At 37.6% G+C, this 25,443-nt stretch overlaps 1 protein-coding gene across 1 annotated transcript in view; it reads left to right on the forward strand.

The window, feature by feature from the left end:
• Positions 1 to 1,235: 1,235 nt before the first annotated feature.
• The window catches only part of Bsg (immunoglobulin domain-containing protein Bsg), a 129,340-nt gene continuing 105,132 nt past the window's right edge, over positions 1,236 to 25,443 (forward strand). Inside the window, exon 1 of the mRNA XM_067140802.2 lies at positions 1,236 to 1,442. Coding sequence (XP_066996903.1) covers positions 1,364 to 1,442 — 79 coding nt within the window. The 5' untranslated portion in view covers positions 1,236 to 1,363. The remainder of the gene's footprint in view (positions 1,443 to 25,443) is intronic.

The following is a 25,443-nucleotide window of genomic DNA, read 5'->3' on the forward strand; positions in this document are numbered from 1 at the left end:
CCCTGCTATCTCTTTCTTCTTAGAAATTAATAGCATGTCGGAGGCCATCTAGATTGAGTCGATGGTCACGGCGGGGGAGCGGGCTACGGGGGCCCCCCGTAAAAAAAAAAAAAAAAAAAAAAAAAGGAGTCAGTCAGTGAGAGACGGAGTTAGTGAGTAAGAGTGAGTGAGAGCGAGACTGAGTTCGCTGGAGCGCAGTCAGTGATGGTCTGGGAGAGTGCAGCCTGATGGAGCATCTGCCTGTTGCAGCCGAGGGCTCGTTCCTGTTTCCCTGATGTCGTTTGTGTGTGTCCCTTGAGGCTGGCTGCTGGAGGAGGACCTGAAGTGTTCTGGAGCAGCGCGAAGGGAAGACTGGATGCCGACGTGTGCGGAATGCGATCGGGATTCGACGGATGGAGTGAACAGCGGATATACCCCGACCTGCGAGACTGACGTGTAGGCTGTGGACCATGACAGCGCTAGCGTGTGTGACTGAGTGGCTGAGGGAGCGTACTGTAAATAATCGGTGACTCTTTGTGTGTGTCATTGTAGATGGAACATAAGAGAAAATAAGAGAGAGAGCGCGCGAACCGTATAAGTGTATAACCGTGTACTTGTGTAAGTTGTAAGCTCGGCTATCGTCTGTGTGTCTGAATTTGTAATTGTAGTGCGTAACTAATAAATCTTAGAAATAGGACGCTACCAGGTTCTGTTCGTATTTATTTACTTATTTACCCCGCCAACACGTTGCAATATTTTAACAACGTTCATTTAGACCTTAACCTAGGCATAATTATTATTTTAAGCGTCCATACTTCTTTGAACATTACATTACTTTTTTCTTGCTTAGGTACCCTGACTAAAAAGACTATTACGATCATTTTGGCTCTTAGTTAATTTCATTGCAACTCATCGTAATATATGAAACCTGTGTTCTTATACATGATAAAACCTATAGCATTATATCACAATTAGAAGGTTATAGTAAAATTATTAATGACATATATTCCGAGGCAAATACAAGTTTTTTAAACAGCTGTTGTGTTCTTAAATCCTTTTTCAAACCCGTAACTTGCCTATATGCAAATGGCAATGTTGTGAGAAACGACCTCATTGAGTCTCAAAATGGCGTTTTCATTGTAACTTTCGTGTCTTGACCTATGTAGATGGACTTTGAATGATTGTGGCGCTCCTATAGGACATTATTTAAACTAGTTGATCTTCTTTTGGGTTCCTAGCTTTTGTCCTTCATCCCTACTTTTGATCATAGGTCGTGAACTAATTCGCCATATTGTACTTTGTTATTCAGATTAGTGGGCTGGGCTGTGAGGGTTGATGGTGTGTTGCTTGGAGTGAATGGTAAAGTTTTCTCGTAAAGAAAAACATGGAAATTTCAGTGCTGCGTTTTGATATATTGTGTTGTTTCGTCCTATTTTTAAGCGTCTTATTCGCTGAAACTGCAGGTAAGATTAGTATTATTTTGGAGTCAATAATGATTAAAGGGTGTTGCTAACCTCTAAGATTACATCATATTCTTAAAATGTCTTGCAAAGAACGACACCGTTGTTTATCACCTATGCTGTGGAATCCTATGTTCAGTGTCCACTTTGATTTCTGATTACGGTATTTCGTCCAACAATCCCGATATTCAGTTTCGAATTATGTTTGACATATAGACGAGTGGTATGGAGAGTATTTGTTCGACGAGATGTAGACGATGATGATCAATGATCCAGGATTGTATATTCATTCCACTGACTTCTTTATTGCTTAGGACGGAGACTACATTTTGTAAACTGGAAACCGTGTCTTGAAAATTAGTTTAAGGCTGAGCACAATATTTATGAGACCTATATTGTAATGTGTTAGTGAATATGCCTACAACATCAAAAAACTTTCATTACATAAATGTATAATTGTTCAGGTCTCACAGCACCACTGCTACCATTCGTGGTGATTTAAAATGGACATTTTGTCCTAATTGAAGTTGAAACGTGTTGGATATAGTTTTGTGTTAAAGCCTTTATTGCCATCATGGGATGATTTTATGAAAGCAGTGAATTTAGACTAATGTGCATACTGCTTATTCTAGGATAACTTGATGGAACTTTTGTGTGCGTTTTGATTTTGCTACTTATTCACTACAGATATTATATATATGAAGAAGGAATATTTATCAATAGGAATTGCTGTGTACATTATAAGAAATCTGTGGTTCTGGCTCAGTTATTGTTGGTGAGAATTCCTTTCATTGTAGTTATTACTCCATATTATTCCTGGTTACCTCTCAGTATATCTGTAATGCCATCTTGATACAGACAGATCTGAGATAGGCCCTTGCCAGACTTTTCCATGCACGACGCAGTATTGAAGTTCTTCCATGCCCTGTTATTCATCAGTAATGTTTTTTAAACCGAAAATGTTGGACGAGTGTGATATTTTTAAAAAACATGTAACCACTGTCAGCATAGCTGGTAGGGCTTTGCTCTCTGTCTGATTTTTTAAAATGTACTCTTTGTTTAGGCCGTACATATGTGGTATTTTTTGAAATTTCTAAGCTGTCTCCCAAGCCAAACATTCGATAATCTTTAATGGTGGTTTAGTGAATACAGTTATGTTTTCCTATCATAGTACACATGATACAATGTATGATGTTGTAGGAAGAGGTTCTCATGAGTGAATAACTTATGTTTGGATATTGTGAATGTGTAGTAATGGAAGAATTCCTTGCTCAAGCTAGGATGTCATGAAAGGTTTTAATAATTATATTTCAAACATCTATAATTCTAGTGGTCCTATGTACTGGAATTTTCCTTGCCTGGGCTCACTATAGCCTGTATGAGGCCAGGCTCTGCCTGTTACAGGCCACGATGAAGGACGAATGATAGAGGAGTAACCCCTGTAAAGACCCTCAACTGTATTAGGCATAGCAAGTCAGCAGAAGACAAAAACAAGGGTTTATTTTTAACAATAGTAGAACGAGCCTTGGGAGGTAGGTGGATTGTTCATTCCCACACCCAGCTTGCTGGAGTACATAACTGATGATGATTGGTTGAACATGTTGGCAAAACCATATTCTCTGGCTGACTGATATCCTTAAGAGGGGACTAGTTGAACTGAAACTGTTGTGAAATATTGATTGATCTCATGGGAAAATTTTTTCAGCCTTTGGTATACAGCCATTTCATAGGTGTAGCTTCTACGGTTCTTTCATATTCAGATTGTTTATATAGCCCTATTTGGAACATTTTTTTTATTTTGTTGCTCCTGATGGGAAGTTTAGACCTGGTTCAGTCTCATACTATTTGAACAATCTGTTCTTTTTCCTCCTACATTTGGATCTGCTGTGTTGAATGGCTCATTTCCTGTTTTAAGTTTTTCATGAAACCAAATAGTACTACTCTTAGGGTTGATCGGTGATATTAGGTTGAGAATGTTAATCTTCTGATGTACAGTTTCATTTTAATATACGATGTCGGGTTTTAACTTGAATCCCTTGGAAGTCACATGTTCTTAAATATTGTATGTTTTATGGTGTCTGTTTCTTTGTGTTACTGATGGTTATTAAATCAGGAAAGATCTTCATTTGGGTACCGTATGTATGTTGGGTATGCAGCCTGAAGACTGGTTTGAACCTCCACTGTTCCGTCAACAGCCGTCATAGATAGCCTAGGCGTCACTGGAGGGGTATACTAGGGAAGTGAGTGCGGTAATTTCTTCTGTGAGCCAGAAGTTGCTTTAACACATCAGTCTGCCAAGCCCACTGAAATGCATGCACCAGCCAACCCTATGAGTAATATTTTCACACCATTCATAACAGGGACTGCCTGCATAAGGAATGGTATTACTAGCATCACTCATACCTTGGTCACTTTCATATTTTCAAAGTCAAGGATGAGTCTGAGACAGGTCAATGAACGTTACAAACTTATTCTAACCTATATCAGAAGACGTAGTGCACTGTAAACGCTAGGTCTTGCCAGCAAAGGCATCATTTGGGTAATATGAATTCAATTGTGAATAAAGGTTACAAATCTTATATGGTTTGGGGTTATAGTAACGATGTGAAGGAGAGGGTGTATAAATCACTGGTAACACCCCAGTTAGTCTGGTTCAGGTGTATGGGAGAGATGAACAACTCAACTGAGTGGTATGTACCATGCTGTCAGCAGAGATATGGCATCCAGTGACATTAGTAGACTAATAAGCTTGAATGAATCTCTTAAAAATGTTAAGGATTATAGTTATGAAGATAAAATTCTAATTCAAGAGGAAAATTTGGTACGAATATTTGTTTATAGGAAGGGGAATTGGGGATTGAATAATTTACGAAGGGAGATATTTGACAAATTTCCAACTTCTTTGAAATCATTTAAAAAAAAAAAGACTAGGTAAACAACTGACAGGGAATCTACCACCTGGGTACGGCCCTAAATAAGGATCAGTGATGTGTTTGAGGGAGCGAGAGAGGGGGGGGGGGGAGGGTATTTCTTGACATGCCATAATGCATATTTGATATGCAAGATGAGCATCAGGATTTTGTGATGAAATTAAAGCCATTGAAAATTGTACAACTAACGCCAGCATGATTCAAAATAAGGAAATATATGATGCATTAGATTAGTTCAAGGCCAGGCTGTTACTAGCAATTATTTTGTATTGTGACCATATAAGGGTATAAATCATTGATAAATTTTAGGTGACAGTTTGTGAAAGACCTTAAAAAAGCTTCATTATGTGGAAATTCAAAGATGAAAATCATACCATTATATAGTCCTAATCAGAAATGCTTTTGTGCCATTGTTTGCTGCTTGTTCCAACAATCATTCATGTTGCATTCTGGTCTTTTACCATTTGCTAATGAATAACGTATTCAGAATTTGCTTAGCTGTTACCTTATAGAGCATAGTCTGTCTGAAAACTGAAGATTGGAAGGATAATTTGGATAGATGGATTGGAGCTAAGACCCCTAAAGAATTATTTTAAAAATACACCTTGACTGGATATCTTTGAGAATACTGCCATCATATGTTTATAACACAGCCTAACTATGGGCATTTTGTTACAATTTGTTGTCTGGCTCCTTGGCTGAATGTTTGTGTTTGTCTTAATACCTCTGTATGGGGTGGCTGTGTATTTGTGCCATCACCAACAAAAAATTGATGTGCACGTCCCCTGTTGGGCGTAAACTCGAAACACCTGCACCATCTTCATTCTTATGTGTTGATGAACGGCGAGAAAAATTCAGTCGGCCTTTCACAGACTTGCCAGCTGATAATGAATTGTGAGAACTAACTGGTTTGAATATGGGTTGAATTTTGCTTATTAACTTTAGCAATGCAAATATTCACTGGTCACATTGCAGAACAGCTGCATTAGCACTTTTAGGAAATTCACTGACACAAACAGAAATGAAGACTTGGAGATATTACTTCGTATTATATATCCAATTCCTGTTTCTACATCAGAATGTGAGAAGTTGTTCAGTGCACTGAAAGAAGTAATGATGAAGATGAACCATCTTCAAATTGGAAGAGCCAACAATCTACTAATTTCCTGTGTTGGGCCACCTTTTACCTATTTTCGTTCCAGCTCCATATGCCCATATGTAGCCTTTGAAGGGAAGGTTACAGATGATACTGCATGCAGGAAATGGGAAGTGGAGAGAAATTGCATATACGAAGGTATATGAAAGAATCTGAAGTAAAATGGCCCTACCTGCTCTTGTGCAATGTGATCAGTGAATGATATATGCACCAAATTCTACCATATTCAAAAGTTCGTTCGTTCTTTCCTTCTTTCGCTTGTTCGTTCGTTCTTGTAGTTGATCAGCTGGCGAACCTGTGAAAGGCCCACTGGATTTTGCTCTTATCATCAACATAGATAAGAATGAAGATGTTACTGCCGAGCAAATATCACATTGAATGAGTCTTTTCAATGGTTTTTTATTTACTGTTTGTGAACCTAACCTCTTCAACAAGTATACTGTGAAGATTTCAGGAGACAGTATGGCACACTGGTGTCTTTTTTTGTGGTAAACTAAAGCACTAATACTAATATTTACTCTAAATTTATAAAGAAAAAAGTAAAACAGATTTTGGTTCATTGAAAGTCTTCTCTGCTCCCCTTTCTGTAATAACGTTCCATTTTTTAACTTGGCAATAATTAGGGAAGATTTTAATATTATTCTTCCTGTGAATTATACTTTTGTTTTAGAGGTTACACAGTTTTCACTGACTAGGACAAGCACACAGCTTCTTTATATGTGACTCATTGCGGAGAAAGGGATCCAAAGTCTGCAATGGATATTTTACAGCAGAGCTGAAAAAATGTCTGGGGTGTGAGAATTGCATTTCTTTGTTTTGAGTTCTTATACTACCTATGGGTCTTCTTAAAATCAGCAGTTTGAGCATGCACCACTCATCATGAAAACATACGATTGGTAAGAAAATTAGTGAAAGTTGGAATTGTGTTTTTTCTCAAAATACAGTTTTCTTAATAGCAACAGTTAATTGTTAATATCTTCTGAAGTATTGCACCTATATCATGAACTTTTTTTCAAAATGCTCAGTATCTTATTCCAATTTTAGAACCCAAAAAGGAAAAATCGGTCTTAAGGTCTCTTCCCACGCAATGGGTCACATCATAGTGTCCACATTCTGGAAAGTCAGGGGAAAATATTTTGGTCAGGGAAATGGAAAACCTGGAAAGTCAAGGAAATCTTCCCCAATGATGGATTTGAGGGGATACTTTTATACTCTAGTCTGCGTAACCCAGGCTATTGTAGCATTTATTTTTCACGTATCTTTTTACAAGAAGTGTACAACAATTGTACTTGCTTGAAACTCATGACAGTGGCTAACAAGCATTGTACATTCATTAAACTCTGGCTAGACAGTAAAGTGTTTCTTGGACTGAGTGGTTGGTTGGACATATTGGTAAATGATGCAACTTCAGTATATTGTTGAAACTTAGTTATGTTACCCATGCGAAAGGACCTACTCATATAAAATACATGAAAGCTAAGTCTTCCCAGCCAACAGTCTCTTTCTTTGCAAAGAATACCTGTACCCCATCTCCACTTGAAGGTATGCAGCGACGAGTTAGCACTACGTCCACAGCTACAAACGAATTAGCAGTGCCAGGAACAAGTTCAATGAGTTTAAAGACTTTCAGTGTGAATGAGGATGTTACATCTGCTGAAGCCATGTGGGCTCTCCAAGGTTGTCACTGGAAAGATGTTTCTCAACTCTTATGATGAAACCTCCACAGTATGTAAAACAATATTCCCAGACAATAAAATTGCTCAAAACTTTACTATGGCAAGACTAAGGCTTCCTATGTTATAAATCATGGATTAGCCTCAAATTTTAAGGAAGGTTTGCGAAATGACTAAGGCAAGGCAGTGCTCTGACTACATTGTTTTGATGAGTCATTAAACAGATTTGTTCAAAGAAGTCAAATGGAGTTTTGGGATCTAAATCTTCAAAAAGTTGCAACAAGGAATTGGAACAGTATTTTTAGGCACAGCAACTGCGGATCAGTTAAGAAAGTAGTTTATGCATGGACTCTCCTTATTTTTAGGAAATATTTTGCAAGTCTCAATGGATGGACCGAATGTTAACTTTATTTTATTTATTTTAATAAAAAATTTGAAAATCATTTGCAAGTGCTAAACCCCAAGGGCAAATCTCTTCTTGATATAGGCATATGCAGTTTGCATACAGTGAATTGGGCCATGAAAACTGGGATCACCAAAATTGACTGGGACCTTTTTCAATTTTTCAGGTCTCTGTACAATCTTTTTTAAGGATTGCCCTGCTTGATGTGCTAAAAAAACTAATCTTTTCGATAAGTGCAAACTTTTCTTCTTTCATTCCTTTCTTTTTTTCTGACTACAAGCACAAGTTAATTGCTTTCGATCTCAAGAGTGCTTTAAATCCACATAAAATAGTATTAGATTTCTATGGTAAAATAACTTTATTTTCATATTTGAATTTCTCTATTAATAAGTTAGTTGTACTTCGTTCATTGGAAATAAAGGTACACATTACCATTAAATTATTTGTTTATATGTAAAGTGCCATCAGTGTAATTGTTTTTCCATAAATAATTTAAAAAGAAAAAGAAGTGGAGAGAGAATTAGGCCAGCTATGGGGATGGCGGAGGCTGGAATTTCCTTTTTCATTCCTTGTAAAACATGCTGTTCGGCGAATTAACTTACCACTCAGTTTTCGTGAGTCAGGGAAATTTTTCCTTTGTAGGCCAGGGAAACTTTAAAGAGAAAACATTTCTGTGGACACTGTCACATATAGTGTTAAATATCATGGGATGGGGTGAGTGAGGTGTGGATATTTGACATGTCTTCTCAAGGGGTCAGTGCGGTGTTGGTTTTGTGGAAACTGTTGTTTTCTTAGTTCATGGAATTTGCTTCATTTGAAAGATGTCTGTATTCACTGTCTTTAAACATCTTAATTTTTGGAACTACTTTCACTCTTCGATTGGTGTTGAGGTCATATTAAAGTTGAACTTGAATTTTTCCTGTTTGGTGCATATATTTATAGGTATACACACTCATTCTGAGCTGTTGTAGAAATTCATTCATTATTGTAATCCTATCTGTTTTGGTTGATGTTTATGATTTCCAAATTTTTCATCATTCATGTTGTTTGATGTAAAGACAATGTGAAATAATGTGTTCCCCACAAAGTCAGGAGGGAGCATTTTGGTAGGTGAAAATGAAACAAATTTTCATGTTTCTGAAAGTACTGAATCATTTTATAAAAATTATCTTCCATATCTACCCCTTACATTTGTACATCTCTTAGCAGTTTTATAATTCTGTCTAAATAAAAAACTGGGCTAGCTTGTAGGTGGTTAAGTAGTCGTCCAGTGCTTTTTTTGTGAATGTGTTTAAAATCGCCAAATGATTTACCATGCTTTGAATGAATCAGTTACCATATCAAGTCCGGTTAATGTGTTGGGTTGTAACTTAGATTTCTGTTCTAGTTCTTGCCGCTTGTACTTAACCCTTTTCTAGTCACGCAAAAATTATTACGTTACTAGTCGTGCACGGAGGTAACCTTCGGGATTAAAAATGCGCGTCATTTTCGTCCTTGAGATGTTGTTTTGGCATGTTCGTTTGCAGTATCCTTCGGTATAATTAAAAGAAACCCTTTTAAGTACTTGTAGGTTATTTTACACACTTTGTTTGATCTAAAAGCAGAATACTGTAGACCTTAACTACGTCAAATGATCTTATGATATTAAATTCGTGAGACTCGCCATTACCTACGATGGTCAAATCATATAAAATATGAAATAATATTTTTCTAAAATAAGTTTAGAAGGACAAAACAAGATCATCGACCTGCAAAATAAATAAAAAGTGCACTAAAGGTAATTTACTTAATCGCATACGGAGAAAACGTCCAGGCGATGTCACTCGTCACAACAATGATCCCACACTCGCACACTGGATGCACAATCGCGCCGAAGTGCTGACAGGATGAGTCCAAATGAACAAGGAGAAAGGTATAGGGATGGGGAGACCCACAGTTCAATTGGGAAGTTCAGTACCGTGCAAAATGTAATCTGCCCAGAGGAAATGTCCGTGAGCAACTAATTAAAGGTTAATGTTCGTCATTCCTCCCATCTGTTGTTGCTCTTTATCAACTGGTCGTTGTAGCTAATATAAGAATGTCCTTGAAATCCTGCAGCAGAACATGATCTCCACTAGAATATTCTGCTTCAGATTTTTATTACTATTATTATTATTATTATTATTATTATTATTATTATTATTATTATTGCAAGTTATGAATCTCTTTCCGTATTGACGGTTATCACTTTACAAAAGAAAATATTTATAAAATCCTCCTATCAATACAAATCAAGTCATCTGTTAGATGAAGCAGTCTATACATGTTTCAGCCTAATCTCAAGGCCATCTTCAGTAGTAAAACAGTGATTACATAATATACAAACAAATTAAAAATCGTAATGATGTAAAGTGACAGTGATCATGATTAGTGAGTTAAAAACACATTGAGGTACAAAGTCCTCTCGTCTAATAGATCTTGCTGACTGTTAAAAAGAAAATGTGACTTGAGACCGACCAGGTCATCTCCATTCGAGACAACTTTTATTTACAAATGTTATACACGTTTTATTCGTAGTATTGACGGCCTCACTACACTCCTCAGCATAGTGTTTTCATTTTAACAGTCAGCAAGATCTATTAGACGAGAGGACATTGTACCTCAATGTGTTTTTAACTCACTAATCATGATCAGTCACTTTACATCATTACGATTTTTAATTTGTTTGTATATTATGTATTCACTGTTTTACTACTGAAGATGGCCTTGAGATTAGGCTGAAACATGTATAGACTTTGCTTCATGTAACAGATTACTTGACTTGTATTGATAGGAGGATTTTATAAATATTTTCTTTTGTAAAAAATATATTACTATTATTATTATTATTATTATTACGGTATTATTATTATTGTTACAGAGTTATCCGTGGTAGTTAGAGGTGAAAGAAGGTGCAGGCAGGAATAGGTCTCAACTACAGAATTAAAGTTAATATAAAACTTTAACAAAGGTTATATTTTCTTTTCCAAAATCAACAAATGATGACAAATAACAAAGATGTAACAGGTACCAAGTAGCAGATCAACAATTTAAGAATTTACAGAGCCCCAAGTTTAATTCCTGAGCTCTCAGCTCACAACCACCATAGCTGAAGGGCAGAAAACCACCAAGTACGAGGAGCACTTGCTCCTAATTACCAAGTTAAGAGGAAAAGAGCAGACCCGCTCTCAATTTTACAAGCCTATCAAAGGCTACAACAACCTTCATTCCTAACTGCCCTTAAGGCACACATACAGTGAAACAGGGGTATCTTGTACCCAACCTACAGGGCCTTCACATGAAGGAAACAAACTCTGGGTTAATTAAATGGCCCAAAAAACCAAATTGACTGGAGGCATAGCTTGCACTCCTACATGAAACTTCTTAAAACCTAGGTGGCACTCGGCCAGTTATACAGGGGCTAATCCCATACTAGGGAGGTTACTAGTCGGCAAATAAGTTTAAGACTTTAAGAAGGAAGAGAAAAACGGTTGCGAAAACATAGTCACCTCAAATTCAAAATGAAGGGGAGTTCGAGAGGGTGAAGCACTCTCTATCCCCGCTTTACAGATTTGTAATTTATAGATAGACAGAAAAGAATTTACATTTTAAAAGGGTAGTTTACATACAAAAGGTTTCGAACCCTCCCCGAGAGTTAAACTGCTGAGCTAGCAAGAAATGAAGATGTTAACAGGCCATTACCTTGTAGATGAACTGCTGCTTGGAGAAAGAGGCGCTTCCTGCCCCCTGCTATATATATTCACACACTGCAAAAGATGTTACTGAAGTGGCCCGGAGACAAGAAAATCAGCAGTTTTTATACCCTCGTGGAAAATTCGAGACCTTTCATGAATGAAAAGACACACCCCTTCAACTTTATTGGTAGACTAGGAATTACACATGGAAACCAGAGGAAGAAAGCTATGATTGGAGGAAAATTACTTACAGAAATTACTGATTGGTTAGATTCAAAACTGGCGGAAAGAGAGGGGTTATACTGCCAACCCAAAAAATGAATGAAAGAATTTAACGAAGAACAAACTTATGAATACCAAATTTCTTCAACAAAAAAAAAAAAACAAAAAAAAAAACCAGTTCCTTCACTTCGCACTAGGGTGCACAATTATAGTTCTTAAGTAGTGCCATCTAGAAGAGAATGTCCACACTTCTTGCTACAGAGCAAACAAATACAAATCGAAATAGACATAGTTCAGAACACTTCAAAATTTACAGTAGAGACATCTTCCGAGAAACCTTTGATTTAATACAGATTTTAAAGTTCAGAGTTTCTCCTGTAGAGAGGTTTCAACTGGCGCAATATTTGAATTCGGGGCGTGGAGGTGTACCGCCCGGTACAATTATTATTATTATTATTATTATGTTTTAGGAATACACTACATATGGAGTAATGATCCATGTAGGTTGGATGGAACTTGTAACTAAAAAACAGACTTTTTTTTCTCTAAAAGCTCTTGAATTCTTTCTTTCCTGTCCTTTTCACAGTTAGTTGGGGTCGGCACTACACGTGGATTAAGCCCATTTTTACAGCCAGATGCCCTTCTTAATGCCAGTCCTGTATGGAGGGATATATTCACTGTTGTGTGGTTTGCAAACAGCACCTTTCAGACAGTTTTCTCAAGTTCTTTACAGGTTTTCCTCTTTTATGAAAATGTAACTTTCCATTCAGGAAGTATAATCGTGGGCTATTTCTTTTAAAAGATCGACATGACCACATAAATTTTATCAGTCCAAACTTAATTGACAAGATGATCTATTGCATATTGTGCTATCAATAATTACATAAGGTTTTCAAAGCACATGACTTCATATAGAATGCTTGTACACCTATCAGAAATACTCACTGCTTTTTGCTTGATCCAAGTTCTGTTTGTCTTAGTAGTTTCTGTAAAATGTGTGCTCTTCTGCCTGCAATGTATATAATGCACTTCCACTGTATTTTAGTTTCAGATGGTGAATTCACAGACTTTGTGCTTGGTTGTAGTCCAGTTTACAAATTTGAATTGAAATGATTCAGTTTGTATTTTAACACATTCGCTCCCAGCTCAGTCTATGGGCACTGTGTCTCGCAGCCCAGCGATTTTTAGGTAACGCACTGACTCGAAGCCAGCATTCCTTCATCTAGTGACAGGTTTTGCTCTGTGGTGTACACTAAAGGAAACTGGTCACTTAGCTGTTCTAGTATCGGCCTAATTTTGTAGAGCCTATCTGCAATGTTGTCTTGCCTGTTCTCATTGAAATGAAGGAAGGACATTATACTTTCGAAGCAGTTCCTAGGCATTGTTTTATAAAATTGGACTTTCAAAAGTGGTATCCTCTGCCTAGGACATTTTTATATCTGGCTTCCTAATAATACCAGTAATGAACATTAGCCCTAAAAAATTGCCTCATTTCTGGCACTGAAATTGGTTTCCATGTCAGCATTACTGAATACTTCATGAATGGGCATGGCGCGGTACTAATTACCTGCTCTGCGCACAGATTTGTCTGATCACAAACATACATTATAAAATCCTCTGATAAAATTTTATTGACGAAACACATCACATCGTCACTATTTAAACCTGCATTGGCCTCAAGCTTTAGTAAAGGGGGGGGGGGGGCGTTGATTTGGCGACTCGTCAGACATGGTTGGTATGTCACTGACAGCGCGAAATAAAGAAGTCTCTGCCTTTTCATTTTCACTATCACTTGAATCTAATTCTAGAATGAGATCACCCAAATCTTCAGCTTTCAATAATTCGGTCACTTGCTCGCGAGATATAAATTCTTTACTAGCCATATCCACTCGTTACATCACTCAATGCCACTTGATTTTCAACTGTGCAGATAAGAGCTTGAGACTAGCACATGTTTACTTAGAACACAAAGCCCACAATGCAGGAAATTACCCATAAGCTGTAGTAAAAATGTTCATCTGCCTGCTATCTGCTGGAAAACTGATATACTGCGTTATCTAAAGTACTTTTGAATGTACAAAGTTGGCGTGAATTCAGATCCGACTAAGGTCGGATATGGTATTTTACACACATGTAGCCTAATCCGACCATGGTCGGATAATGGAGCAAATGTGTTAAGAATTTGAGTATCTTCCCATTACACAGTTATATTTAGGCATTTATGGACTCATTATATAACACCACATTGTTAATTAAAATGCAAGTTTGATGTTTACTTCCTCTCTCTTTTTTTTTTTTTTCTGTTTTCAGTTGTTCGACTTAAAATTGTGGTGAAATTTATAAATTCCCTTCTTGCTTATATGTTGATTACATTTCAGTTTTTTAACACGTATTGTTTTGTCTTATGTGTAAATTGAATTTTGAAACTTTCATTCTTTGGTTGTGTAGTAATGCACTAGAAAACATATTGATCAGAGCTCTTTGAAAGTCCATTGTAGTACTACTCTATTATCTTGTTCAGGCCAAATAAAAACTGAGTATAAGGGGGATAGTATGGTGGTAGAAGGAGATCCATTTATAATTTCCTGCAGAGTCAGTCAGTATGGTACAGTCAAGTGGCAGAAGGATGGACGTAACCTCTACAATGGTTCCAACAGTTATATTTGGTATGACAGTACAGATGATGGTGCAATCTCCTCTTTACTTTCTGTCCCTTATGCTCGCACTTTCCATTCTGGAAGCTATCGATGTGATACATTAAGCAGTGAAAGTCATCACCTTTTTGTTGTCAGTGGTAAGATGAATACTTCATTTAACTGCGTATGGTTTAGCTTTACAATTCTTCTAACCGATGTTATGCTGAAAACATTTAACCAGTATGAGCACAGATTTGAGTGAATTGTGCGTTTGTTAACAAATTTTTGTTTTAACATATTTAAGAGCAATTTGTTCTATTCAGACTTCAAAGTCTGAGTTTAGTCATTCTACATTTTATGGATTAAGATGCTTTTCTGTTAACTTTTGAATTTTATCATCTTGATTATCAGAGTTGTAATCATTGATTTTTTTAAGACAGGCATGACTGGTAGTTGGGTTATGGTATCTGATCAGGGGAAACATTTTTCATATCACAATGGAGAGGAAAAATACATTAGGTTTTTGTCTTTCTTTTAGGAAAGATATTTTTATGGTAACTTTGTGTTGTAGAGATAGGCCCTAATTACTAGTTTCTGAATGAAATTGTTAAAATTACAGTGTGCAGAATGTCATGATATTTTTTACACTGACAGACTTGTGCATTTGGTTGACTTGAGATATACTGCTAGGTTTCATATTTGCAAGGTTCAGGTCTATACCTAACTCTATAGAAAAATCTTGGCCAATTACTGAAGAATCGACATGCCTTAAATACAGTTTTGTTTCATTGGTGTTCATCTTTATCCACTGTATTGTACTATCTGTGCACTTTTTAGCGATAGATTTACATCCTAGTGCTGATGCGGTCGACCTCGGTAATCTTCGAGATTCGTACTGGCAATCTTTGAAACACAAACTATGAATTGCTGTCCGACATCTGGCGTACACTTTACGTACTAGTACTGTTGTTATTTACACAGCAAAGCCAAACTATAGAATTCCCTCTAAGAATAAGATTCGCATCGAGAAATGTTATATAATGTGTGTGACACAGTTGTTGGCTTAAAATAGCAAAGGTTCAGAAAATTCATATCGATCGATCATATTATCGATTCAGTTCAGATTTCATTTCCATTCAGTTGGCAGTGCTAATGGAACCGGAAGTGCTCCCTCCTTACTCCTCAAACCCGTCCACAAATCTATCGCTAAAAAGTGCGCAGATAGTACTCTATCATGGAACTCCGGGATCAGTATTTCATAAGTGTAGCTTGCAAGCAACCAACATCTACAGCCACGTCTCTTAGGTTTCGTTTCTCAAGTCAAACTGTCTGTATGTAGTTGGTGTCTGCTCCAGAAGGCCTATTAAACACATCACATTGTCACAAGAAGCAAGCTAGTCAAAGATACTGGGCATTTTCTCATCAGCGTGAGACACTTCATGAATGGAGGAATATGACGTTCAGTATTGAGACCAGGGCTCTTTGAAGCCTGATGCTGGACATGAGAGAGTGTGAACAAAAACAGTAATATGGCCACATTCCTTGTGTCCAGACATGGCAGACTTCAAGTTGATAAAAAGAAAGATTCTGTACTGTGACCTCCATCGATACTTTGAGGGATATGATATGGACTGGTTAGGATATTCCAGACATGAATGTAGTTGAGTATGGATACAGCAGGCTGAAAGTGGCAATATTGCAGTGTCCAAATTCACCTGCTTCTCTTTGGGAGCTTTAATTCTGCCAGGGAAAAGTATGACCATGTACACAAAGATCAACTTGCTTGTTCGTGTTTGAGGGGAATGTAGCTATTACTGTATAGGAATTTTGTTTCTGGGAGTTGGTCAGGAATTAGTATTGTTTGCGAGTTGGTTGTTTTGTTTAATGAATTGGCCTGTAGGTTAATAGAATATGATACATGGATAAGTCAGACTTCTCAGGTTGTACTCTGATCACATCAAGTGGGAGATAAGTTTCTCAGATTTCACTTTCTCTCTTTCAAAATCCTGTTTGATTACATTATTATTTTCTTGTTGAGTTCCATTAAGTCCATAGCTATGTTTGAACGGCATTGTCATCTGGAGTGACAATGCTGTGATTGAAATGCCAATTTTTTGGTACACATCTGGCTGGCTGTATATTCCAGTCCTTTTTAATGAATTTTCAAACATAAGTCAGTTATTCAGAATTTTCAGTTGAAAGATTAGCAACTTTAGATAGCAAGTTTTTTTCATTGCCCTTGGTTTGTCCTCCTTAATATTAGGCAATGTAAGGTATTCATTTGATAATCCATTAGACTTCTGAGCCTTCATGTACTTGTCTAGTCACTGGATCTTCAGAATAAGGGAGTGTGTCTCTTAGTCCTGTAGACAGTTATTTGATATTAACACTACAGTAGATAGAATGTTCAAATGTACTTGGTCACTTCTTTCATGCACAATTTGTTAGTTGAGTAACATGTGTAACCTCTTAGGTAAATCTTCATATAAGGTATCCAAACACTTTTGGATAAATAATGCTAAGTCTTAGGATACTCGGGAAGGAGAACATATCTCGTTTGAATCCTGGGGACTCTTCTCATTTGTGGTATTTTTGTTAAATATGAAATGGAGGATGACACTACAGCAAACATCATTCATAATCTGGAGGATGCATTACTTATCCAAAATACGGTTGCACTTTGGCAGGTCAGTGCTAGTGTTTATCACCGTGAGTAGAGGACGAGCAGGGGGCACATCAGTGGACAGAGTACTCTCTCTTCACATGAATGTCTAGGGGCCGATGACCTTCGATGTTAGGCCCCTTAAAACAAGCATCATAATCACATGAATATCGCATTACCGCCAGGGCAAGATGAATTTGAGAGTGCTACGAATGTCAAACCAATAGGGTGAATTCAGAATGATAATTTAGGAGCTAGCAACGTTATAGTAAGAGAAAACACTGTATTACCAAGGCAGGCAGACTAAGCAGTCAGATAGCGCGCTACTCTTACCTGATGATAGTGTCGGAGGACAGCACCGGACGTAAACAAACAGTAGTTCTGACATGGGCGAGTGTTATCGTACTTTAGACACGTAATACATTTTAACATACATATTCTATATCTGCGCATAGTAATTGGTCATTTGCACAGTGCCAGTGGAATGCTTTTGTTTCAAGATTTTCCTTTATCTAGCTTACTGTAGGTCATCAGAATTGTTTTATTTAACCATGTATTTTTGGAACTCTGTGGAAGAATAATTTTGCTATCTCATATAGTCGGAGTTACAACCTGAAATATCCTAATACATATGTAATAAGAGCAAATGTCAATTCCATGATGGAGGCAGTTTTGTCCATATGGCGCTTGAGGTGCCATCTGAGAAAATAATAATTAAGCTTTAATTCAGATTTAGAAAATTATGCCCCATAACAGGTTTTGCAGGACATAAAACAGTAGTAATAACTATAAATGAAACGGTTATTACTCTCTGTGGAAGTATGCAGGACAGAATTGAAGTTCTTGGAAGGTTTGGACTGTATTGCTTCCAAGCAGTGAATTCTCAAGATTCAAAGTGCATTCAGTACCTAACCATAAGAATTTAAAATAATTGTCATATGAAAGAATTATATGTAATGGAAATCCATACAACTTTCAGAAACATAAAAGTTAAGCTAGCATGAAGATAAACCAAAATATTTAGACATTTGGAGGAAAGCAGCTCTCAATAGACCGAGGACATTGTATTACATTGAAACTGTCAGTAACGCCGCCCCCTCCCCCCTCAATTTTTTGCTGAAATCTAAATAGGGATTCGTAATGATGCCCAAGCCTTCTACGGCAGCTGATGATGGAATCTTTTGAGGATCGAACCAGGCTTCGGGCTGGATACTCGACATACACATAATATTGAAGATTTTAATATAAACTAAATTTCATCCCGGTACGGGTTTAAGCTGGATATGCCGCTTTAGTTGGTTGATGCTGAATGCGTGTTGATGCATAAGGGGTTAGAATGATTTGTTGGTCTACTTTGCAGCATGTATGCCAAGCGAAGCAAGTCTTTGTAGGTGTGTAAATGTTATTACCAAAATTGTCTGCGTCCACTCCACTCGAGAGGCTCTTGATAACGTTCTCTTGATTTTTTTGGCACCAGTATTTGCTTGCTGGGATGATCATTGCTAAGCAATTCAGTGTATCAAGAATGCTCGTACATTGCCTTGTTGGATACCTTGTATGGAAGTTTTACCCCTTTTTAATTGTGAAACACTCATTAATGTAACATGCTGCTTAATTTGATGTACCTCATAGGCAATTCCATATGAAATATTAATCTTTTGAATCTCCTTTACCTTTGTTCTTTGCAGTTTTTGTTTAAATTATAATACAAATTGCCTTCTGTTTTTTTTTTTTCGGTATTGTTGCATGTGCATGGGTTTAATGTTTTTTCTTTTCTTTTACTATTATAAATACTCACTTGTTTATCTTATGGTACTCTTTATGTATCAGTGGGTTATGGTGGGCAATTTCTGTAACAATATTACAGGCATACATTTAACCCTTCATTAGCCACACGCGGGTTTTTTGTTCCGCATTGAAATATTTTCTTTCATATATATTATCTGCTTTTATTGGACGCACTTGGCTCTCGTATAGCGGCTTTCTTGAAGTTTTCATTCATGGAAGGTCTAGTTGAGAGTACAGTATTTGTTGATTTATTTGAAAGGTGCATTGACACGAGCAGAACTCCGCGCGCGGTAATGTACGCTACAGCTAATTCTTTCAATTGCAACTACCGGAGTCATTTAATTTTATTTGTGTGGTGGGCAGATAACTGTTGTACTCTCGTGTTAGAAACTTAATTGAAAATTATTTAACTTCCATAACGTAAGAAGATTGGAAAATGAAAAGTAGAGGAGTGGGAAGAATTTCGAAATTACCACCCGAAGTGCATTCTAATGATAACTACAAAGAGGTGGTGGTAAGCGATGCCAATGAACTAGGAGTAAATTAACACAATTTTGAAAGCAAAGAATATGCTGACTAATATTCAATGGTGTTCCAAGCGTTTGTCACCATGAGAAAAAAATATCACACACAGAATGTCACGTCGTCGTCATGCTTGTAATCCTCGTGTATTTTCATATATTCCTTTAAGCTCACATCCTCCTCCTTTCCAGTCTTTGTAAATCATTGCATCCGTCGAGTAAAATTTGCTCCATATGTCTCTCTTCTTTGCTCTTAATTTATTTATGAACTGTAGATAAGTTGGAGTTGGTAGCGGTAGGTGATAACGGAGATCCTCTACGTAGAAAGTTTCACAAGTTAACTCGTACACAAGCCTTGAAGGTGTATACTTCGAGACACTTGGTGTCTTTTTCAGAAACGTGGCTTTCATCTTTTCTAGTTGCTCGAACTGCTTCATTTTTAGATATGGCCATACAATTTCTAAACCATAGGTGATCACTTGTGAGACTTTGAGGTCAAATAATTTCAGGGCTGTTTTGATAGACAACTTATCCAAATTCTATATGTTGTTGATGGCTCTGATGGCTGTGTTTGTCCGGGCACTTGATCACATGCTTTGCAGTACATGGATTTCATTATAAGTTGTGCAAAACTAAGAAATTCCATCAACCAGACGCGGACTGTGTCTGTGAACCTTGTGGTAAGAGCCGTGAACATTATCATGCCATGATTTGTACTTGTCGGCACGAATCTCTAACAGCCTTCCGCAAAGATGGCTAATGTTGTGTTATTAATGTAAATTTCTTTTGGACATTGGCTGCAATAAAAATTATGTTCCTTTAAGTAGCATATATAAACGCTGCATTTTAAACTTATAAATTTGCGTAAGTTAAACATCAGTTAAGCTCAGGGGCATAATGAATGAGATTCGGGCCCGCCTGCCAAAATAAAAATTCAGGCCCCCCTCAAATTTAATTACAGTAAGTAGTCTTAATGCGATATATTTTCAAATTATTTGAACAAAGCGATTAATCATTATTGTAAGATTATTATTAAATGTATAATAGGTTTTTATTTGACTGCTTCTGTAGTTTAACGGTTCCTGAACTGCCAGCCATGAATCACTTAGATGTTCGTACTTTAATTGGTTTAATTTTTTTTTCAGTAACTAGATCCATACGCAATAACCGATGCCCAAGTCTCGGTTATAATCATTTATTCGATTACAACACGAAAAAATGTACAAACAAAATTAAATTAAAAAACTGTTCAAAAACAGTTTGAAAAATATCAAACCATACAAGCTTATTACTAACTTTACACAAAGAACTGCTGCTAGATGCAATCACGTGGCAGCTCCTCTAGGAACAAATTGCAAATAAAAGGAAAAGAAAATAATATTTCAACTGATTGTTCAAAATCGCCCTGATCATTTCCGTTCAGATTGACAATGGACTAGATATATCATTTTTATTTTTTTGCGAGGAGACCGTGGGCCCACTTAATGGCCCGGGCCTGCCTGCGTTGCAGGCCCCTGGTTATGCTTTGATTACTTTGTGGAGCAAAATTCCGCGCGCAGCTGATGCAGGGTTAGAATCGCTTCGCAAGGGTTTTAAGAATGAGAATGCTCATTATGGTATAGCTGCCAGAATTTTTGAAAATGCTGATATTAAAAACCATTTTAATGGTGCAAGACCAGATGATTTATAGTTATTTTAAGATGGAGCATGTGGAAACTAAATTTAAACCCGGATCATTGTGCTTTCACAGCTAAATTCTAATGATTTTAATAGTAATATTACCATTAAGATTTATTGGCTTTGTAGTTCCATTGTTCGGCAAGGAATTATGGGGTCTGCAGCCCGTTTGTGAGTGTTTTGAAGTTAGGACTAAACAGGATATTCCAATATTAAACCATGTTGTGGACTGGGTTAGAGCCAGAAAACACTGATTTCCTTGTCTGACTGTTGTACCCGAGAAGATCCTAGTTTCAGCATCTCTTCTCAACTGCTTTCGTTCTAGCCTATTCCATTGTGCAGTTGTTAATCCAGGCGCAAGTTACAACTGGAATATTACCTTCATAACTTCCATTGCATAAGAAATGATGAACTTTGGAATTCAGCCTTAGAGGATGTTTTGCCAGATAATTTGTTGGATGTGCTTTATTTTATAGTCCCAGTATAGGGCAGCGGTTCTTACTGGTTGAGAGGAAGCACAGAATCTTGAGATGTAAGACTTCAATTGATTCTCTTACTGTATTTCACACTGTATGGGACATCAGACGAGGAGGTGTTGATATGATGTATATACTAAATAACACTGTATTTCAGCATCCATTCTATATACTGTATCACAAGGTTAATAGAGAACAGTACCTTATCCAGTATTCTTATTGGTCATAGAAGTTAAAAGCTCTCCAATGCTTTAGTTTATGGCAAGCCTTTTCAACCCGAGCACTTGGTGCTGGGTGCACCAGCGCTGCACTCAGCAGCACAGTTCCCTTCCTTCCCCACATAGCGGCCAGTGCGGCTGTATGTGTGGGCTCAGAAGTTGAAGATCTATAAATTGTCTAAAAAATCCAAAAACAAAAAGGACGTAAAATTGCGATCCAAATACATTCATAACTTTAGTTTTAATTACATATCTAATGGAGGAATATAATGTTTAAAACTAAAATTCTGGTGGTATGCAACATTGCAGAAATGAGCGAAATACTTTGTCTTTCATGTGGCGTATATTTTTAGACTAATATACCGGTAATAAAAAAGGAATTCCACATTTGTTAAAAAAGTACTTGCAGAATTCAGAATGAAATATTTTCTTCACCTAGAATGAATTCAGCGAACCCGCAATGGACATCCTGGAGAAAGAAATTGAAATTATTACATCTGGAATAATATCAGACTTTCCCACACTAGGGTTACGGAAATTGGAATTCGGAAACGTTACCTCAGTTGGCATTGCAGTGTATCACAATAGTCATCTCCAGGTTCTTAGGTGTAAAGGGTCGTCTGTTTTCAGGCAGCACGTTGTGAAAAATGAGACTTCCCTTATCAGCAGATGTTAAGGGTTTATACTTCAGTCAAGTGAGACCTTTCTCTTCAAAACCACTCATCTAATTTTCTCCTTGCAATGTTTCACTTAACTTGCACATAATTGGATACCCCTGTTGTTGTTGTTGTTGTTGTTGTTGTTTTTTTCAAGCACTAGTTTCATTTTTTCAGTTCATCTCATTTAATTTTCTCTTTTTATATTTGGTTCCAACATATGTACAGTTTTTATTACAGAAAATATATTTTAGAGGTGATGGGATGAACTAATGATTCGAATTTAGATTGGACAGTAAAAATGTAGTGGAAATAAGGTAAAGTTGCAAAAAACGCTAAGACCTAAAAAATGGCTAAAAAATATAGTGGAAATAAGGTTAAGTTGCAAAGAATGCTAAGACCTAAAAAATACCAATAATGCCAAAAAAGGTAGGACAAATAAAACCTACCATTTTCTGGCCTGCAATGACCCAGAATGAACATATTATATTGTGCCTCATTTTTGGACACTCGAGATAAAAGAGGACTTTTCCTCAAATTCCAAGCCCTAACCCTAATAAGTAACAAATTGAGTCCGTCGCGCGCGCTTTGAATCTATTCCATACAGCCGATAGCAGAGCAGTTGGTTTCTCCTTCGTTAAGAAGGTTGTTTAATCCTTCATGGGAGGATGCAGATTTTGTTGTCAGTACAGACGGTTAAATCCAGCCCAGTGTTTAATTTGCCTTGTACCGGGCGAGTTGGCCGTGCGGTTAGGGGCGCGCTGTTGTGAGCTCTCATCCTGGAGATAGTGGTTCGAATCCTACTGTCGGCAGCCCTGAAGATGGTTTTCCATGATTTCCCATTTTACACACCAGGCAAATGCCGGGGCTGTACCTTAAATAAGGCCACGGCTGCTTCCTTCCATTCCTAGGCCTTTCCTGTCCCATTGTCGCCATAAGACCTATCTGTCGGTGCGAAGTAAAGCAAAATAGGAAAAAAATTTGCCTTGTCATATTAAGCATAAAATGTTCAACTGTTCGACACTACCACAATAAACATGCTTCATTCTACAATGACATTGTTGCGGAAGCAAGAAATGAACGAATTGCTCAATTAAAGTCAGAATTGCCAAAACCTCCGCTGACCTTTACCTGTAGTACTGCCTCTGCCACTTTCCCACCTTCCCCCCACCTCACCGGTGCTGCTGCCATGGCCAGCCTGGGCCCTCAGTGCAGGAAAGGCCTGATTTATGGTATGAAAGATCAATATGTTCTCTTTGATAATGTGCTTGTCACTTCCTGACTTGTTAGCAGGAGTTGGATGTTGATGACCTTGAAAATCACTGAGAATGATCAATAATAACTCTTTAAATTTATGGTAAAATAAGCAATAGGTAAAAAATGATATTAAAATATTTTACCAAACTGAATTCCGGTTAGAGTAACAAAGGTTTTACAAGTAATATATCCCTGTTTTATTCACTGCTCAGCCTTTTTTTTACAGAAATAATAATTTACTTGGAAGTGTATATTAATGTGGATATAATGACTTATCGTACTGGATGTAGTACTAGACCTTTGCCTTGAAGAACCAGGGAACACTTACTCTTCGTGCTCGTTACAGCTTTCAGATGTTTTTCTCTGTTAATGTGCTGTTCTGCAAATAACTTCCTTTCCTCACACCTTTCACGCTGCAATATTTACAAAATAAAACATGCCCATCTGTTATAAACATGTCTTTTCCAAATCCATTCACTAGCAGAGTTATTTTAAATTCTTGTTCCCCCTAGTGGTTGCCTGAAGACAAAGGATGCACAATACAGTGAATATTGATTAAAAAGAAATAGGCCTAGATTGTAAAAAACACTAAAAGTTAAAAAAGATTGAGAATTTTGATCAATATTACATGTAACAAGCTTTAAGAGCTTCATTTTTTATGAAAACCTGTATTGGCTATAAAATCGAGTAGTGAATGTTTAAGATTGTTCTGAAAAAATGAAAACCTACAACCTGTTTTCCAGTCATTGACCGGGTCAGGGATGTAATGAATGAAGCAGATATAGGCTGTTAATACGATGGGGTCGCCACTCCCAAAGTGATTTATTAATGAATGATAGATGGTATGAAATGAGAATGGAGAGTGTTGCTGGAATGAAAGATGGCAGGGAAAACCGGAGTACCCGGAGAAAAACCTGTCCCGCCTCCGCTTTGTCCAGCACAAATCTCACATGGAGTGACCGGGATTTGAACCACGGTATCCAGCGGTGAGAGGCCGACGCGCTGCCGTCTGAGCCACGGAGGCTCCTTTAAGATTGTAGTATTGTATAATAAAGAATAATAATAAAAATGGCGTATGGCCTCCGGAGAGGCCTGGTGCAGGTCTTTTTCTAGTAGATGGCCTGTTAGGCGACCTGCATGTCTGAAGATGAGGGCCCTACCTAGGATGATTTCTAATGCTGAATACGCCACGCAACCCAGCCCCCGAGCCAATGGAATTAACCAATTAAGGTTAAAATCTCCGACCCGGCCTGGAATCGAACCCGGGACCCTCTGAACCGAAGGCCAGTACGCTGGCCATTCAGCCAACGGACATAATAAAGAATAATATTCTGAAAAAAAAAAAACCCTTCAACCTCTTTTCCAGTCAGTGACCAGGTTAGGGATGGAATGAATGAAGTCCCCATCTTGCGGTGAGGATAGGAATTGTGCCAGCTGCCAAAGCGTGTCGGAGTCCTCTGGGGCAATGATTAATGACAGACAGATGAAATGAAATGATAGTGGAGAGTGTTGCTGGAATGAAAGCTGACAGGGAAAACCGGAGTACCCGGAGAAAACCCTGTCCCGCCTCTGCTTTGTCCAGCACAAATCTCACTTGGAGCGACTGGGATTTGAACCATGGAACCCAGCGGTGAGAGGCGCCACCTGAGCCATGGAGGCTACAGTAAAGAATAATATTGTATTTAAGTTATTCTTAAATATTCACAGCTTGATTTGATCTCCAATTTCAACCATTTCTAAAAACGTTTGGCTTATTGCATAGAACTACTTGGGAGGATAATTCTGTACTGAAGCGGAAAGTTGTGTAATTGTTTCCAGTCCCTTCTTGTTTCCACTTGCCCTTGGCTTGAGGTATGCGGTGTGAATGACTGGCTGTAGGGGCGGGTATGGAGGCTGGTTCATTTCTTGTGCTTGAGACACAGTAGGAAAAACTTTCTCCTAATTATCAGATCTCTGTATTGTGTTGTGCGCATATCCTGGAAACACAACACTCACAGGTATAAATCCTTTCCTTGC

The sequence above is a fragment of the Anabrus simplex genome, chromosome 2, assembly GCF_040414725.1.
Source record: "Anabrus simplex isolate iqAnaSimp1 chromosome 2, ASM4041472v1, whole genome shotgun sequence".
Classification (NCBI taxonomy): domain Eukaryota; kingdom Metazoa; phylum Arthropoda; class Insecta; order Orthoptera; family Tettigoniidae; genus Anabrus; species Anabrus simplex.